This window comes from Lolium rigidum, chromosome 3 (genome assembly GCF_022539505.1).
Source record: "Lolium rigidum isolate FL_2022 chromosome 3, APGP_CSIRO_Lrig_0.1, whole genome shotgun sequence".
Lineage (NCBI taxonomy): Eukaryota > Viridiplantae > Streptophyta > Magnoliopsida > Poales > Poaceae > Lolium > Lolium rigidum.
In genome coordinates this window covers 178,103,053-178,121,427 of record NC_061510.1, presented here as the reverse complement: position 1 = coordinate 178,121,427, position 18,375 = coordinate 178,103,053, and the positions used below count along the sequence as shown (strand labels likewise).

At 50.3% G+C, this 18,375-nt stretch overlaps 1 protein-coding gene across 1 annotated transcript; it reads right to left on the bottom strand.

Annotated features, from left to right (window-relative positions):
* Positions 1-8,374: 8,374 nt before the first annotated feature.
* On the bottom strand, positions 8,375-11,527 carry LOC124695861 (QWRF motif-containing protein 3). Its single transcript, XM_047228669.1, has 6 exons — positions 10,706-11,527; positions 10,482-10,598; positions 10,255-10,344; positions 10,043-10,150; positions 9,889-9,945; positions 8,375-8,479 (listed from the first exon to the last, which is right to left on the bottom strand). The coding sequence occupies exons 1-6, from the start codon at positions 11,525-11,527 to the stop codon at positions 8,375-8,377; spliced, it is 1,299 nt and encodes a 432-aa protein (XP_047084625.1).
* Positions 11,528-18,375: the final 6,848 nt, after the last annotated feature.

Here is an 18,375-nt window from a genome sequence, read left to right as displayed (position 1 = left end):
TAAGATAACAGGTACAAGCTAAGCATCGGCTGGATCAGGATCAGCCGGAGGGGCGTCAGCAGAGCCGGCTGCCGGGTCATCCTCGGGCAGCCTCCTCGTCCTCAGCCTCCTCCTCGTCGTCGTCAGACGGCGGATTCGGGTCCGCGATGAAGATGGCCTTGTCGACGAAGTCGGCAATGGCGCAAGCACGGGCAAGCCGAGCAGCCTTGTTCTCCGCCGGGAGCTTATCCTCCACGTCAGCGCGCCGGTACTCCAACTGGTCGAGGCTAATCTCGTTATACCAGGAGAGCACGAAAGACAGTGCCATGTCGGCTCCAGCGCGCGTGGCCGACTCCTTCCAGTCCAGGAAGCGGTCGGGAGCCCTCTCCAGCCAGGAGATGAGGTTGGAGAGGTCTTGTGGCAGCGTCTCCGTCGGCCAAAGCAGCCGGATCATCTCCTCTGCCGCCATTCGCAGCTCCCAGCCAAGCTTGGTGACCGGCTCCACGCGGGCGGCGATGGACGCCAGATAGTCGTCCATGGTGAAGCAGTCGGAGCTCTGCTCCCCAGTGGCCTGCCGGCGCTCCTCCCGCGCCCTGCCAACAGCCGCTAGCACCTCCTCCTGCGCCTCAGGGAAGGACGCTGCAAGGAAGAAAAGCATGTCAGGAGCTGTCAAAGCCGGAATAAGCTGAAAAATGCAAATTTTCGAAGTCCTAAAGTAAGCCTGGCGGCAGCCGGCAAGAACCGACTGCCCCCAGCCCGAAGATGGAGATTCCGAAGCTCTAAAGTAAGCTCGGCGGCAGCCGGCAAGAACCGACCGCCCTCAGCCCGAAGATGGAGATTTCGAAGTAAAAGAAAAGCTCGGCGGCAGCCGGCAAGAACCGACTGCCCCCAGCCCGAAGATGGAGATTTCGAAGTAAAAAAGAAAAAAGCCTGGCGGCAGCCGGCAAGAACCGACTGCCCCCAGCCTGAAGATGGAGATATCGAAAAAATCAAGTTTCTGCCGCCGGCTGCCAACCTAAGCCGGCAGCCGACGGCCGAAAGCCGGCAAAGGGGAAGGCATAAGACAAAAGACTCACCCGCCAAGCCGCGGTCGAGCGCGCTAAGTTCCTCCAACCACCGCTTGGCGGTGGCCGATAGCTCATTGGACTTGGTGGTCACCTCTTCGCGAAGCGCAAGCCGCTGCTTCTCCACCTCGTCCAGCCGCCTGCTCAGCTCCGCCAGCTTCTCCTCCCCGTCCTTCTTGAGGGCGGCAAGCTCCTTGAGGTGGTTAGCCTCAAGCTGGCGCAGCCGCTTCAGCTCCCCGTCAGCCACCTTCGGCTTGGCGGCAGCAGTCCGGTTCGCCTCCTCGCTCGTAACGCATTGAGCGCGGGCAACTCGGAGGTCCGACTCCAGCTCGTGGGATCCGGGCGGCCTCAGCCGCAAGCCGGCAAAAATGAGCCGTCGCAAAAAGAAACTCAACAGAAAAAACAAGTAAAAAGAAAGAAGGCCTCACCCTTGACAGCCTCCAGCTCGCGAGCCAAGCCGGCTCGCTCGATCTTGGCCTTGTGGTAGCTGGTCACCACCTGGTTGTACAAGAAGGTGCGCCGCTCCTCAACCGTCTGAAAGAATCGGTTGCTTAGACGAAACCCGGACCGGCTCCAAGCAGTCGGCCCACGTCTCGGAGGGCTACCAGGATAACAACAAAATTGCAAAAGAAAAGAAAACACACCTTCTCGGCATCCTCCAGCGTCGCCAGCTGGGCAAGGGTCTCAGCGGCCTTGGTCTTGAGGCTGGCGCGATAGCCGGAGAAAAGCATCTTCATAGGCGCCTTGCCAGGCTGCCCCTCCCGGCTGATTATCTCGCAGGAGTTCGCCTGATGCCATGCCTTCTCCATAGTTCCAGCCGAGCCGAAGCTGGAGTCGGAGGCGGACGGCACAGCCACCAGCCGGGCACCCTTGGCCACGTGAAGGCCCTCAGACTGGCCCGCTGGACCCTCTGTCCTCACCAGCGCTCGGGAGTCGGCGTCCTTCGAGCGCGCTGGCTCCTCCCTCGCCGGCTCCTTCCCGGTCGGCTCCCTCCTCGTCGGCTCCGGCCGGAGGCGGCGCGGTCGGCGGTGCCGGCCCGGTGGGGAGCCGTCCCTTCCGGGGTGCTCTCCGGCACCACGACGTCGGGCGGGCCCGCCGACTCCGGCCGCGAGCGGCGCAGCCCCGCCGGCCTCCGGCTCCGGCTCCGGCCGTTCGCTCCACAAACGGGGCGCGGCGCGGGAACATGTCGTCTATGGTCGGCCGGCGCGCCGACTGACCCTGGTCTCCACCACCAGGCGCCGTAGGAGGCGTGGCTGAAGAAGACGCCCCTGCAGAAGGCGGCGTGGCCGCAGGCGGCACGTTAGCAGCCGGCGGCGTGCGCGCGCGCGCCAAAGGTTGCGGGGTCGGCTCCCTCCTCTGCCGCGGAAGCGGCGACGTGACGGGAGGAGCCTGCCTAGAGCCGCATCCCTGGGTGAACTTAATCGCGGCCCTAGTTGAACAAGCAAGAAAAGATAAGTACAAAGAGGAAAGAAAAGGAATCAAACAACAAAGGAAAAAGAACTCACCCGGCTTTCTCCGGGACCTTCTTGGCTGCATGCCGGCGCTGCTTCTTGGCTCTCGCCTCCGTAGCAGCCGTAGACCCGCCGACGGCCCGCTTCCTCCCCTTCGGCGCAGAAGTCGCCGTGCTCGTCGGCGGCACCGCGCGCAGAGGCACCGCCGGGATGGGCCCCGTGCCGGATTGGGCCGGCTCCGCCTGCGGCTGCTCCTGCTCCTGCTCCTGCTCCTGCCCATGCTCAGGCGAGGGCGGCGGGTTATGCTCCCCCTGGCCGCCCTGATCCTGCACCTCCGGCAGATCGTCGTCGCCGGCTTGGTCGCCGGCTGGGTCAGCCGGGTCGACGTGATCCGGCGTCCAGATCTTCGTCGCCAAGTCGCCATCCTCGATGCCTTGGCGGGTGAAAAGCTGAAAACAACAAGATAAATATCAAGTCGGCCACGCAGCCGCAAGCCGGAAGACGGCAAAAACGTTAAACTTACCGGTTCGAGCGGCTGCGCCCGGTCGTAGGGCGGCAGCCCCCAATCCCAGTTGTCTGGCATGTTGGCCTTGGTGATGTTGTTCACCCGGCGAGCCACCTGCAACTTGGAAAGCTCCGCCTTCGACGTCCGGGTCGGGTCGAGCCGGCCGGACATGTGGCCAATCTTGTGGACACGCCACTGGAGCGGTATGACCCGGCGCGAGATGTAGGTGCAGAGGAGGTCCTCGGCACTCAGCCGGCCCCCCGTGACGCACTCGCCCAGGAAGTCCCACAGGAGGTTCACCTCCGCGTCCGGGTCCGAGGACTTGGCGTTGCAGCCCCAGTTGATCCGGCCGACTGGCGAGGCCGGGTTGTATTCCGGCAGGTTGAGCCGGTCGAAGGCCGGGCTCGCATTCCGCACATAAAAGAAAGACATCTGCCAATTCTTCACAGAATCGACAGTCGGAATCTTCGGGAAGGACGTACCCGTGCGGGGATAGATGGAGGCGGCGCCGTAGGTCCTCGGGCGGCCTTCGGTCGTCTCGCGCCTTGAGGTAGAAGAGCCGGCTCCAAAACTCCACATCCGGCCACAAGCCGGCGTAGCCTTCCATGAAGGCCACGTAGCAGCTGAGGAGGATCATGGCGTTGGCCGGCAAGTGGTGCGGCTGCAGGCCGAAATGGTCGAGGAACCGGCGAAAGAAGTTGGAAGCCGGCAAGCCCAATCCGCGGTCGAGGTGCGCGCCGAAGACCACGCGTTCGCCGGGCTCCGGCCGAGGCTCCATCTCCGCGCCCGGTGCCCTCGTGATCACCCCCGCCGGGATGCGGCGGAGGCGCACCAGCCGGGCGATGTCGTCCTCCCGCATGTAAGATCCTTTCCAGGAGCCGCTCGGCTGGGCCATCGAAGACGAAGAAGAGGAAGAGGTCCAGGAGAGGCGGAAGGGCGAAGAAGAGCCGCTCCTCGCCGGAGGAGATCGCGGTGGAGAAGGGCGCGCCGTCGATGCGCGTGGCCCCGTGGCGCCGGGCTGACAGGCTCGCGGCGGCGGCACGGCGGAGGATCGTCGGGGCAACTGCTCGCCGAGGTTCGCCAGGGGAACGGAAGAAGAACGGCGCCGGGGCAGTGAAGAGCTCGAGCGGGGAGAGGTTGCGAGGCAGGAGCGCGAGGAGGAAGAAACGGGCAAGTGCCGCCTCGATGCCTCCCCCGCGGCTTTTAAAGCCCTCAGGCGTGGGCGGTTGGCCTCCAAGTGGGCAACGTGGGCCACGTCTCCGGATTTACTGCGTCCTAACTCCTCCCACGACCGCTACCGTTACCAGAAACTGCCACACCACGTCGCCCACAACCGCACCGGATCCGGAGGGACATTGATGTGACCAGACGAACCGGCGACAGAGCCCTGGCGTCAGACCGGTCAAGTCGGGTGCAGGACCCGAGGTGGCAGAGACTCCGGCGCGCTGCAAGCCGGAGCCGGACAAGAAGTTCAACTCGGACCGAAAGTCACCAACAAGGCGGAGACGCCATCAAAACTTGCGAGAAAACAAAAGCAGCACAAGTGAAAATAGCAGCCGGCTAGAAACAGCCGGCAAGAACGAGCCGGACGAGGGCGCAGCCGGCTGAATGAAAATTCTCGGTCGGCCCCTCCAAGTGCCGCCAAGTACGTTCAAGAAGCCAGGAAAACCTGCCTAGGTCCTTCTAAACGCAGGACCTTGCCAGCTTCGGGGGCTAATGTCGGGGGGAGACCCCGGGTAGGGCAATGGACGCGGAGCAGCCGGGCTGACCACCGGCCGGCTCGCGGCAAAGGCCGGCCGAGGAGCAGCCGGGCTGGCGCCGTGGCCGGCTGGTCCGGAAGCCGGCTGGCTCTAGGTCCTAGTCGGCCCGGCTACGGCCGCCAATGCTGTAGGCTGGGCCGGCTTCTACAAGCCATATCCGACTGGGGGTCTGTACCTCAGACCGACTCGAGGCTGGCGAGTCTTGCACTGGAAGGAACCGGGTTGGTGATCCGGGTTCCCAAAGTCCACGCTGACTTCATCTTCCGTAAAGCGCGGGGCACTGTAGAGCAGCAGTGCTACGCGCCGGACAGGCCATCATCGCCTACGACAGTCCGTACCGGCTACAGGGCATGATGGCGACAGAGACTCCTCCTCGCCATACCGCTGACCTCCTCTGGCGGACGGGACAGGCCACTACGCCTCAACGGCTCCATGACGTCAACGCCTCGGGAAGGAGCGGAAGCCGGAGCCGGCCAAGCCGGCCGGTAGACTATAGGGACTTGTATGTAAAGTGCCAGTGCCTATATAAGCTGGGCTACCCCCTCGTGCGGGGGACGATCGATCATTCTCACCTCATTCCACCCTTAGCGCTGCCCTGTGAGAGAGACCATCGTCTCCCTTAGCCTCCCAGGAGCAGCCGGACACAGCTCTAGGAGCATCATTGTACTGTGTGATATCATATACACTCTAGCAGGAGTAGAGGTTTTACCTCCACCGGAGGGCCTCGAACCTGGGTACGTCGCCGTGTCGCTCGTGCCCATACCCGCTTCCGGATACCGCCGTGAGATCTCTCAGGAGCCCCTTCGATTAGCCACCCTATGGCATATGCCGTGACGATATAACGACACTATGTAATACTGTATTACTATGGCAAGATTATACAGACTGTATGACAGATTAAATTTTATTAGTATTAGTATGTACATGCTGAAAATCAATGTGTTTATGTTCAACTTAAGTGTTAATCAAGTTGCAGGACCAAGATGGTGCCCAAGCAGTTAAAGTCAGGTATCCGCAGAATATGGCCTACCGTCATCAAGTGTTTAAGACATCTATAAAAGATGGTACAATTTCGGAGGACAGGCGAATCCAGCTTACGTGTTTGTACATGTTGCCGTAGTTACTCTCCGGTACTTTATATTAGCTTACGAGACTATAGTCTTACCGAAGGCTGTCGTTTACTTCACATGTCTTCTCGTTGTAACCAGCTGGTTTAATAAAATCCCCATTTTCTGTGTATTCAGTTTTAAATTTGCTATTGTGGTTCCAACGTATTAACACGAGCATAGAGAGCAGAACTGGGCATGCTAATCAACCAAGAACATTAAAATTGGTTTCCCTAGCTCAGAAAAAAATTAACTGTGGTAATTGAGCTGTTGCATGTAAGGAAAATATAAAATTTGCTTCTGCAAGAGAAAGAAAGAGAGGGGGTAAATTTTGCTTCTGAAACCGAAAGAAAGAGATGGGATCGTACCAGTTGATACCAGATTAAGTCACGCACACTTGCCACTACTTGGCTCCTCATCCATGAACTGACTGATAAAATTAGGGATGATATACTGTCAGAATTCCAACTGACGGTGGTGATCTACACCAGAAAAATCGAGCTTCTCTTCTATTGAACGGCCGCGTCGACCACCGCCTGGCAGGTCCTGCCACCAGCTTCCTCCTCTACGCCCACGAGATCTCCACCAGCAAAATCGAGCTTCTCTTCTTCTATTCAATTTCAACGACCGCGTCGGCCACTGCCCATCGCCTACGGGCTAGCTAGCTTGACCGGCCATGGGAGACACTTGATCTCCACCAGCACTAGGACTAGGACCTCACCGCCACGCATCTTAGCAGAATTGAGCTTCTATGTTCTCACTCTGCAGCTTACACTGTGCCCAAAAGTGTTAAATCTAAAGACGCGAGAGGGGTTCATTGCCACGCATGATGCTGCCCTCCCTAGCTTACTTGCTACCTCTTCTTCGTGTTCCTTTTAACTTCCAGTTATATTGATCTTTCTTAACGGCTGCTTGCTCCTTCTTTCCCATTATTTTCAGTGTTTCAGCCAGGCACAACAAAAAAAATATTGTAGAATGAGAAGGAGAAGAGAGCACCTTCCAAAATCGAGAACTCCACGTGCGGGCCACACTGTCTGGTATGGCTCAACACATTAGTGACATCAACGATTAGAAGAGCCTGGTGCGACTATTTGTTGGGTGCAAAGATTGTTCTTTTATTACTAACCACGAAGCCGCAAAATTTAGTAGCACCGACACTCGGTGCTCTCTCTCTTTTATTTACTCGGCTTTGATTGTTTCTATTTAAAGCTATGCCATGCTACTGCTTCATAGTCACATTAGCGACCAAGAATAATAAGAAGATTCCAAAATAGCGTGTTCTCATCGATTTGTGCAAATACTAACATATCATTTTTTCCTCAGCTTATTATCAAGTCTATTACAAAACGATTATCAGTGCGAAATGCGAAATACCGGGGCCGCGCGCCAAGGCGCGCATCAAAATCTAGTTACACTAATGCATGTTTAGATTAACACGCGTCTGCTCGCCTCACTCTTCCATGCATGCACGTAGATGACATACGCGAGATTCTCTTAAAATTTAAAACCTTCATCTCTCAAATTGCTACTCCGTTCAGAGTTCCGCTTTCACAGTTGGTTTTGTGGCATCACGATCTTTAAAATTAGATCCCTTATTGACATGTTTTGACAACTTTTTTGTCAGCAATTGTCAAATTGTCAACACTTTGTTGCCAGCTACACAATGCCGAGTTGTCAAATTATAACAACTTAGTTTCCATATCACTCTCGCTATTTGGGATCAATACAAGGTTGTATAATACTTCTTTTAGTGGAAGAATATCTCTCGTGGTTATTGAAAACGCTAGAAATACTCACTCCCTAGCTCTATCTAACATTGCAATGACTAAAACCATGTATACATCATCGGGCAACTTTGAATTATTATATTGGAAACTGTTTGTTGTTAATTCAGCAACCACACTATACAAATGGAAACTAGTGCGATGAAAAAATATCATTGAAACATACGTACATGTGATCTAGTTTGGAAGTCGTTGCTTATATGAAGTCAGCGGTGAATACATATCGCTGATCCGATTAACGGTTTAGAAAATAAATCATTTTAAATATGTGCTATTTGTATTTAATGCAATGACATCAACGTTGATGTATGTGCTCTCCTCTACAAGGATGATTCCTATTGTAGACTGTCGTGTGTTAACGCTAGCTGGGGTGCCTCGTTAGATTAGCCGAACAATGTTTTTAGATATAGCTACTTCAATATCTCCTGTAAAAAAACTCGTACGGACCCTCCTATGTGACAGGAGTGCCATGCTTCATCCGTCCTTCGTGCTTGTCAAGTTAGATGTACGTTCTCATCTCTTCACGATTTTGGTTTCCTTTGTTACCGATTGACCTTGATGCGAGTATTAGCTAGGCCAGCCACCTGAAGAGAGGGAAGTAAGAAGGGAGGTGAAAATTTCTCTACGCTGAAGAAGAGACTATTGGAATTGCTTGACTTCAGGTTCACTGGGGTGCGCTACCGGTCATCCTGGAATTATTAGGATGGAGTAGTCATGCTTTAAACTCAGATGCTGCAGTTGGCTCGCTCCTTGAGATCGAGGAGCGTGCGAGGGATGATGTCATACTTATGTCCAAGAATAACGTAGATTCTGGAGAACCAAACTGGAACCTAAAGAAAAATTTTAGCTGCAAAACACAGAACAAGAATTTCCAGACATAAATAACCAGCTGAAGAGCCGTAGAGTCGATGCAATCCTATAAGATAACTCTCGACTCCTGGCAACTCAAAACACTTCTCAGCCCATCACCACATGGACGTCTTCTCGATGTTCTTGTATATAAGACATAGTCGGTCGATTTCCAAGCGACGAACCAGTTGCAGTTGTCTTTCAAGATAAGACCCATCCAAAATGCTTGTAGATTAGTCTGGCTTCAACTCCAGCGGGTGTTTGAGCCTTCTGGCAGCGGGGCTAGGAATTGATCTAACATGACCAATTTCTGGTCCTTACTTTCTAGCTCCGCAGGTACAATAGAGTATGATGACATACCCGTTTCATATTCAACCAGGTTTTTTCTGTTATCTAAATGCTCCAAGGACAATATATGTTATAACAGTAAGTTGCTATCTTCTATTACAAAGCCACTTGCTCAGTAGAAGCTAAGCTTTGAAAGTCATTAATAATTACATTTAGAACTTCATAAACGCTAGCCCAGGGAAGCTGGATACGATGCATTTAAAGAACAAGTGTTTAAAAGGAGTGTGGACTTTCGAAGCCCGAGCTCCATATAGATCGTTTTTTTGAAAAATTCAAAAACCTAGTTTTAAAGTCCCAAAAAATATGCAAGAAAATCTGGATGTAGCCAGAGATGTATCCTACAAGTGTGTAAAATCTCAATAATGAAATACTACACACAAATGACAAAAGTACAAATCTTGGTATAGTGAAAGGTACACAGTTTCAAACTCCCAAATATTTGTCAAAACTTGTCATTTTTGAGTATCCCAACGTATGAAGTGCACATCTAGATTTTCTTATTCAGATTTTTTTGAAACATGTAAATATTGTTTTTGTTTTTTGTAAAAAATAATGAGCTAGGTGGAGCTTGAGCTCTAAAGAGAGTTTCCATGTTTAAGAGTTTCTATCTTTATTACAAAGGCTGCAGTCAAGAGATTTCGGAATCATACTTTATTTTGAGAGAATAGCCAAAAGAAGATTTGAACTCTAGGTGAAATTTTCAGTTTCCGCATAGAAGTCAAAGTAAACAGGCAGTTAAGCTCATCGTTGTCTTCAAATTCAGTATTGACAGGGATGAACTTTGTGTTCATAATCTACTCTTGTTTTGCATGTTAAGCTACGAAATAAAAGCATTGAGAACGATCACATGCACTTGTCAGCTCTGCACTACAATCAACTCTTTTCTCTCCCTTCAAGATGCATCCGATTTCAGGTAAAAAAAAGATGCATCCGATTTTAATCTAGCGTTGGGCGAGTCCGCTGGTAATTTCTTGTTGGTTATGCCTGTAGAACAACTGTCTGCGCTGAGCTCTCGTCCATGGCCATACTAATTCACTGTTACAAGATTCAGCGAAGATGATGACTGCACCATATGGCAACGCAAGCTCTGCTCTTCAATCTGAGTGTCAAGTGAACAACCGCAGTCAAGACGTTATTAGTTAAGAACCTGTGCACAAGACCAGATAGTATTTCTGGTGAAAGAAAGCCAAAACTACCTGTAGTGCAGAGACCCGTCCAAGCAGGTCGAGGCAGTCCTGTAACAGAGCTTGCTCCTCACGAGCCACATGCACCAGCTCCGAGACTAGCACTGCCGTATCTTTAGCCTAGCATATGCATGTATAATGGAGAAATTCCTAGTCAGGCGTCGGTGAAAACTACAGAGATGGGTTGACGAGCTTTGAGCTTGTTTTTTCGCGAAAGGATTTACCACGGGGCTAAACGAGCGAACTGATATCCTGGCCGTCATTGCGAGCTCGAACATTTGCTCCAGTATGGATGCCATCGCCGGTAGGGACACCTATATATGGGGAAAAAAGTTCAGTGATGTATTCATATATATAAATATATTTTGTACTTTTGTGGAAGTATTTTCTGGAACCCTTTCACTTGGCTAGGAAGTAGGAATATGAAGTAGAGCTATTTCAGAGAGCATACCTTAGCTCCGTTGGTAAGAGGAATCCTGCAAACTGCAGCCTTAGCGCAATCCAGTGTGGAGTTCAGAGCGAGGGTGTGCTTGCTCTCCATCTGCCCCCAGATATCCAGACCCCTCATCTGTAGAGATGTTCATCATCGATCGGTGCATATTCTTGTAGATACCCTATTACATATTTGCAGTGAAAACTTGATAAGGTCAAGGAACATCGGATTAAGTATACTACCTGAGAAGAGAGTACGTTGGTGAGTTTAATCTTCAGATTCTCCTTATCGAGCTGCACTCGCTTCCTCGCTACTTTCCCTCTCAGCTCTGAAATACTGGCCCATGCACCCATCAACTGAACCTCGGCGATAGCACGCTTGTTCTTGGACGCAGCGTCCGCCTTGGCGTTCAACAAGCGCCACTGCAGAAACCGACAGTGCATCATCCTCATCTGATGCCCGGCCTCCCCAATTCCTCCGTTGCCGCGTGACACCGGCAATGCGTTGGCGAGGGTCGTGGTGGCAATGGATGAATCTGTGTCCATCGTCTTCCGTCGGTTGAAGAGATGGCCCCATCCCATGCTCAACAGGCTCTTCTTCCCCTTTGATTCCTGCACGGTCGCTAGTGCCTTCACGGGTGAGCTGCTTCGCCGCCCAGGCGAGAGAGCCCACTGTGTGTTGCTCGACCCCAGCAGCCGGACCGAGCTCGCACGGGCAATCAACGGCGAGGGCGGCTTGGGGATCGTCGACCTTGCACTGGATCCCCTGGAGGCGTCGCTACACTCCGATCCGGAGCTGGGGACATCGGCGCGGGCGTCCATCGAGGAGCCGACGAGCCTGCGGAGGTCGGACGGTACGATGCGGCCCGGGGTGAGCGTGACGCTGGCAGGCTTGGAGGACGGCAGGAAGCGCATGGAGCGCCCGAACGCGTGACCGCCCTTACCGGAAGACCTGCTGATCTTCCTTTCCTCGGCGTCGGCGTCCGCGAAGCGTGGGAGCTCGGTGCAGCTGCGCTGGCGAAAGAGCGACTGGGGCGACGGCGCCACGGCGTGGGCGCTGTCCATGGCCTCGTTCGTCAGGTGGTCGGCAAGGGTGGCAACCGAGGGCGACGACAGTGACGGTGACGGGCTGGGAAATGGCGACGGCGACGGCTTCTTGCTGCTGATCTTGCTGTCGGAGGAAGAAGGCCAAATGCTGCGACCGCCGGTGGCGCCTCCAGGGGCCGGGTCGGAACGGGAGACGGAGCGACGGGAGCTATGGCGCAAGGGTGAGAGCGCCGCGACAGGGAGGATAGACCGGCCTGCTGACAGGTCCGTGCCGGATGAGGGGGAGGAAGACCACCGTCTGGACGACGACATGGCTCGATCAAGCGCCGTGCGCGCGCGTGCTCTTCCTTACGGCGTTTGCTTGCTAGTGCCGGTGCGGATTGAGGACAGCGACTATATATCCGAGTTCGTGTTGGAGATGGCTGATGCATATGTAGGTATGCATACGAACAATATTGGCGTAGAGCTGCCGGCCGGCACAAAGCGATCGATGAAGAGCGAACGAGTCCGCGAGGTTAATCTGCCGCCGTGCAGGACAGCGTAGGATGCGCGAGAGACAAATGGAAGAGGCTGTACGACTTCGTTAATCTAAATACTGTGTGACGTACACGAATGGCCAAGTGTAGGAGGAAATCACACTCTGCACCCGTCGTCTTCTGCTAAGCAAAATCCCGAGCCGTCTTTACCAAGGTTTTGCGTATCGGTAGGAAAAAGAATGATGCCGGGATTTCCGGTAATCCCGCTTACAGGAGAAAACCGGTCTAATACCGGGCGAAATTCTTAAATAAAATTTTAATTTATAAATTAAAAGATATCTTAACATTTCAAATAGTATAATATTTGGAGGGAGAGAAATTAAGCGCGATTTTTTCACACAAATGAGTTAGGACACGAGGTTATAGAGGACGGGGAATACATGGGGTTTAGGTCATACTAACTAGCCAGCCAAAATGCAAACGAAATTCAGATGGACTGATTTTTTGCACGATAAACCCGTTTACTCAAGGAGGCTGGGAATTCTAGTTACCGACTGGTAACCATGGTATTTCACTAGGTAACCAAATCATGGTCCTGACACCATCTTCCCAAAGAGCGTATTGCTTTTCATAAGTTCCTTTATGTCCATAGTTTTACGGAGGGACTCCATCGAACCAAGATTGTGGGCAAACCAAGTTATATAGGCTTATACGATGATTGACACAAAATAGTTGAAGAACACTCTAAAGTGAAAAAATAGAAGACGGTTCATTGGTGTTTTCATTTATTTGATTCGTAGGAAAACCGTACTATCAAGAGAAGTTTCACGTAGAAAGATATGAGTGGAATCAAATAACCTACACAAAACACATATTGCACCAACTAAGTCTTTCTTCTTTTGTTGTCAGAGAGACCCTCTAAATTCTAGTTGTTGGAGTATTTTGTTTCCCTAGGCCGGAACATCCGATGGTCTGCACCCTGAACATTTGACCAATCCGTTTCTTCCCCAGGAGGAGGATGCCTTCTTGTTTCTCTCATCCATTGTTGTCAAAGCTACATTTTCTACATCTCTCACCATCGCTACCCAAACTTGTTGATCTTCTAGATCTAGGTCAGAATTTCGAGATCCATTGTTTAACCAAAGGAAATTTGATTCCCACTGCTATCTCTTGTGGATCTCGTTGCTATTGGGTGTATGAGCATCTGATAATCCTCAAGTATAGGGAATCACCGTAGTACAGTTCGATTAGTATTTGAGTGTTGAACCCACGAGAAGCTAGAGGCAAACTATCCATTCTCTAAATCACTATAGCCTACTTATATGGCCTTTCGGCAAAGCAATGAATTAGAGTGTGTAAGAAACTTTTACTTCTAACTAGAAACTGTAAAGTGCTGAAAGTATATACAAAAAGTAAAATTAGCTAGAGCAAGTAAAGTAAAAGCAAGTAAAGTAAAAGTGGGTAAGTGAAAGCGGGTAACTCAAGGGAGCACGTGTTCTAGAGAATTGTTATTTCATTCGTTTGGTTGTCACAATTAGTGAATCACAAATCCTACATAGCCATATGCATGAGTTCTTTAAGATATGTGCATCCGTGATACCTTCGATCTGGGTGATGAATTGTAGTATTGTAATCTTTTTTTCTAAAAGATCTAAGTTTAATCGAACCTTGGGAATGCTAAAGTGGTGTAAATGAAACGTCTACAATACTTGCTAGTTGATTTATCTTACGTTTAACGGACCTTTCCAGTTTACTTTGTTTGGTGTTGTGTTCAATGGATTAAAATAGGTGAGGGTCAAGGATTCTCCTGCAGCTATGCATACATATAGAAATGAAGTACAAGTGTATAGTAAATAAAATAGTGATAACAGATTTGTGAGTAGCATATCTGTAAATACTATTGCCCCTAAAACCAGAGATGACAAGAGTCCGTTGATCCAACTATTGTCCTCACAACCGCGGGTAACAATAGTTATTAAGTAATTAAATACAGACAAAAAACATTAAGACAGATGATTGTGCCGTTGATCCCAAACGAATTACTAAACATGTACCGTTACTTTCTCCTTTCTGTCACTGATGTTTCGCGATAGCATATCGTTCTCCCCTTGATCGATCCAAGAGACATGGGTACCTGCAGGTCCTCGAGTCGAGGCAAAGAGACAAGGATACAAGATTGCAAAGCTCCTATTCAATTTCTACACAAACTCAAAACATTAGATGGTATAAACTGTGGTGACCCTGCATACCACTGCATGTCGTAGTATGCCAGTCGTTGATATAACATTCACGAAGTACCATTCCGCAAATATTACATCCCTCAGAGTAGTACAACAGAACATAGCAGGTCCATAACTCATTCATTTATTATTACAAGCATAATACACATATCGTCTCGGAGCTCCTCTTGGGTCCTAGGAGGGATACTCCTGGGTTCGAGGCGAACCCAACTTAGCTTACAATATAGAAGTCTCATTAAGTTATACATTTATTTCCTCGAGCAGCTAAGTACTAAGAGTTCGCACTGCTCGGCTAATACTACTACTCGGTGCTTCTAGGCTTGATCTTCTCCGGAAGCCTCCCAGGTTCCGTAGACTATGAGGTAGTCTACGCCTTCAATACCTCCAGAGAGGTCTGGTTCTTCATAGCCGATGATCTCGGCTCCTTCATGGTTGTCGTAGTCCTCCTCCAGACGATTCAGACAATCTAAGCAAGGGATTTAAGAGTGGGATGAGTACGAGCGTACTCAACAAGTTCATTATAGATAAGAGGTGTTTAATGCACTAACTACGATATTAGACCATAAAGTCTAATACCAATGCAGGTTTTGATAAACATTTCTTCAAGAGATTGCTTTTATTTCAAAGAGCTATGTCCGTCAGCCTTCACCGGTTTACTAGAACTTCATGGAGCTCCTTTCCGGCCGCGTTCGTAGCTCCATATCCCGGACAGGGAGTGACAGGTCACGATTCTTTACACTCTGCAGAGGTGTGTTGCTTTACCCGTAAGAGATCTTAACCTTGGTGCGAACCGGGCAGCTTTCCCGTCCACACTTCCTTCGGTGTGAGGCCCGGTATAAGGTCATAGTCAATCATATTCCTCCGCTACCTCGCACACCCACCCTTTTGTAAGATTGTCTTCCCCTATATCTATGGTGAGACCGACCCAGGCATTTGTTCTCCCCTATACCAATTAAGGTAGACCGTTCCGAACAATTTTTATATGCCCTGCCCTATCAACCATAGATAGACCGTTCCGGACACCTTACAATCCATCGTAGACCGCATTACCGTGGGGACTTTAGGCTTCCCCAGCCTACCGCTTGTTCCTCAGGATACAAGTGTCTACGGCAAGCGCATCCGTTGATGTACAAGAGGTGGAAATATGATTGACTATTCCGTCCCACTCCAGATCTTATGGTTAACACGGGTATTACGGCACAAGAATCACTGGACGACATTTGTTGTTTAATCCTAGATGGATATAAACCCTTGCAATGGAACCTCCACCATATCAACACAATCCATGGTTCCATTGCCAACCACATAGTCATATTCATAGTTATGAAAGTAGTGGTTTTGGTTTTTATGCAATAGTGGTAATCATAGTACTTTGCAAGTAATTTGATAAAGATACTCAAATGACATGAGCAAGCGATGAACTTGCCTGAACACTGCAAATTTTTGCAGTTGGATGGTGTGGACTGACCCTTGTCCTCTGTTTCTGAAAAATAGCATCATTGTCCGATAAGGGCAATGGTTAAAGAAGCAATTATGCATGATTCAACTTTTAGGGTTTGTTCCCCCCTTCCGACGACATTATTATTTTATGTAAGAGGTTAATACTAAGATTGATTTGGAGATACTCTATTTAGGTAATATACAACCTTGAAATATTGTCAAGGTGTTTTTAAAATCCAAAGACATTTATGGATTTATTTTCATTATTGAAAATAATATGTGTGATTTAAATGATTATTTAAATCATCAAATTAAGACTTATTCTTATTTGTCTTCAAAAATTCTATTTCATATTTTATTATGATAGAGTTTTTTATACTGAGTGGTTTTCATATTTTTAATTATTTTTTTAGAGGTATTATACATTTATTATGTATTTTCAAAGATTCAACATTTTAAGGAATTATGAAATGGCACATTTGCCCCTGGGCCCACATGTCAGTGTGGCCCAGCGGGTTGGGTTAGACCAGCTCGGGTCCAACCGACCCGAGCGGTCGCTCACTCACTCCCCACCTCGCGCCGCCTCGACGAAACCCTAATTCCCTTTCTCTCTGGCGACCTGCGTCGCCCTCGCCGTCGCCGGTCGATTCCGGCGGTCTCCCCATGGCCCTCGCCATGGGGCGCAATCGAACCGCCATGTGACGGCGATCCTTTCCAGCCACGTCGATCTGGAGCAGACGCTGCTCCCGCTCGTCCTCGACCCCCTTCGCCATGGCTAGGGTTACGGGATCCGCGTGATCCCGCTGCTCCCAGAGCTCCTGGCGTGATGGCGCCGCCGTGGCTGCGCTGCCGTGGTGTGGGTGGTGTTGTGGCGCCGCCATGGCTTGGCTTGGCCTGGCGCCGCCGCGCCCTGGCGTGTGCCGCCGTGGCCGCCATGGTTGTGTCTGTCTGCTCGACCTCGGGTACGTTTGCCACCTTTCCCTCTCTCTCTTGTGCCTGTTCTTCTTCCTCCTCCCTTAGCTCTGGTCACGGCTTCTCCTCCTCGTGGAGAGGCCTGCCGTGCTCATGCTCTGCTGCTGTGCCTTGCTTGCTCTGTTCATGAGCTACCGCCGTATCCGATGATCTTGGCCATTGCTGCCGGGACCATGCCAAGCTTATGTTACCGCTGTGTGCAGCCCCGCCATGCCTCTCGTGCAAGGATTTCTAGTTTTAGTGCTGGCTATGATTGCATTCCTTGTCTAGCTCTATCTCTCGTGCCTCTCGTTCTTGTTAATATGCTTGCCGTAGATCAAGTGTATTCATGTATGCTGCTCTGGCTTGAGTTCTGTGTGTATTACTTGCAAATTTGCAAGTGCCAGAGCAATGGTGTGCTGTTCCTTGTGCTCAAATTCATGAGCATGCTCAATTGAGCATTACTGTGGCTTAACAATGTTATTTAATAATAAGTTGATGTGTGCCTTGCTTGTGCATCTTGATCCAGTGGCTCATCATGTCTTTGATGTGCTCTGGATACATTCATGAATTATTATTTGATTATCTGTGAAACATCTATTGATTAACTGTGGTTGTTTACTTCATAAAATTTCTGTGTGATGCCAGTGATTGATTCTAGCATGCTTTGGTATGCTTTAGCAAGCTCTGGTGATCAATTGATCACCACTTGCTTGTTGATTGCATGCTTGCTAGCTGCATGTGCTTATCTGGTGCTCCCTCTGGTGTCTGTGTGACACACATGCTTGTGCTGATGTGTGTTGATGCTTGCTCAAGCATCATCTGATGCTTGCAGTGAGCCATTGGGTCACTGGCAAGATGTTGGTGCTTTTGTTACTGGACTGTTTCATTTATCTGTAATTCCTTGCTTTACTAGATGGATAAATGATGTGAACTATTTAACAGTAATGATCATATGGATGAATTGGATGTAGCTAGAGGGATGCCAACAGCTGTTGGGTACCCTAGCTCATACTGAACCCTCTTGGGTAATGATGTGATGGCTGGAAAATGTTGGCTGTGGGTTGAGGTGGCCTTCACAGCCACTTGGTGCTGTCATGGTAGCTCCCCCTTTATCCGTGGCTTGTCTGTGGTGGATTGTTGCTCACCGGCCCGACCATGTTTGGTTGCCAGATGCTTTTGATGTTGATAAACCTGGATAGACACATGATAGTCTAATCCTGTCTGATGGTGTAGTGGCCATAGGTGCTAAGTATGTGGGCTGGCTAGCTGTGTCTTCATCTGTTGATGGATTTCTTCAGTTATGCATTGATTTACATAGCTGTTGTTCCCATAGGATGATTTCCTAGTGGCCTTTACCATATTTGCTTGCACCAAATGGCTTAGTAGCCAGATGATGACACAAACAGGGTACTCACACCCTTTTACTTTTGTGTGTTTGATGCACATGCTTATTTATGAACAAGACAGATGCTTGCTCATGATTCCTTGGTATACCTCACTCCAGCTCCTAGAAATGGTTGTTGATGTAGAGGATGGTTTCTGGTTGGTTGGTTTGCTTTGGTGATGAGCTGGTGCTTGCCCTGCTCCTCCTTGTGAACTTGTGAAGCTTGATTTGGTCCTGTGGTGGATTTTGGACAGGTTGAACAGCTCTGGCTGTTCTTCCTGTTCTTGCTGTTCTTGGTGTTCTTACTCTTTGGAGATTCTACCGATGAGCTGCTAGGGTTTCTGGCTGTGAAAAGGTTTTATATGAACCTGT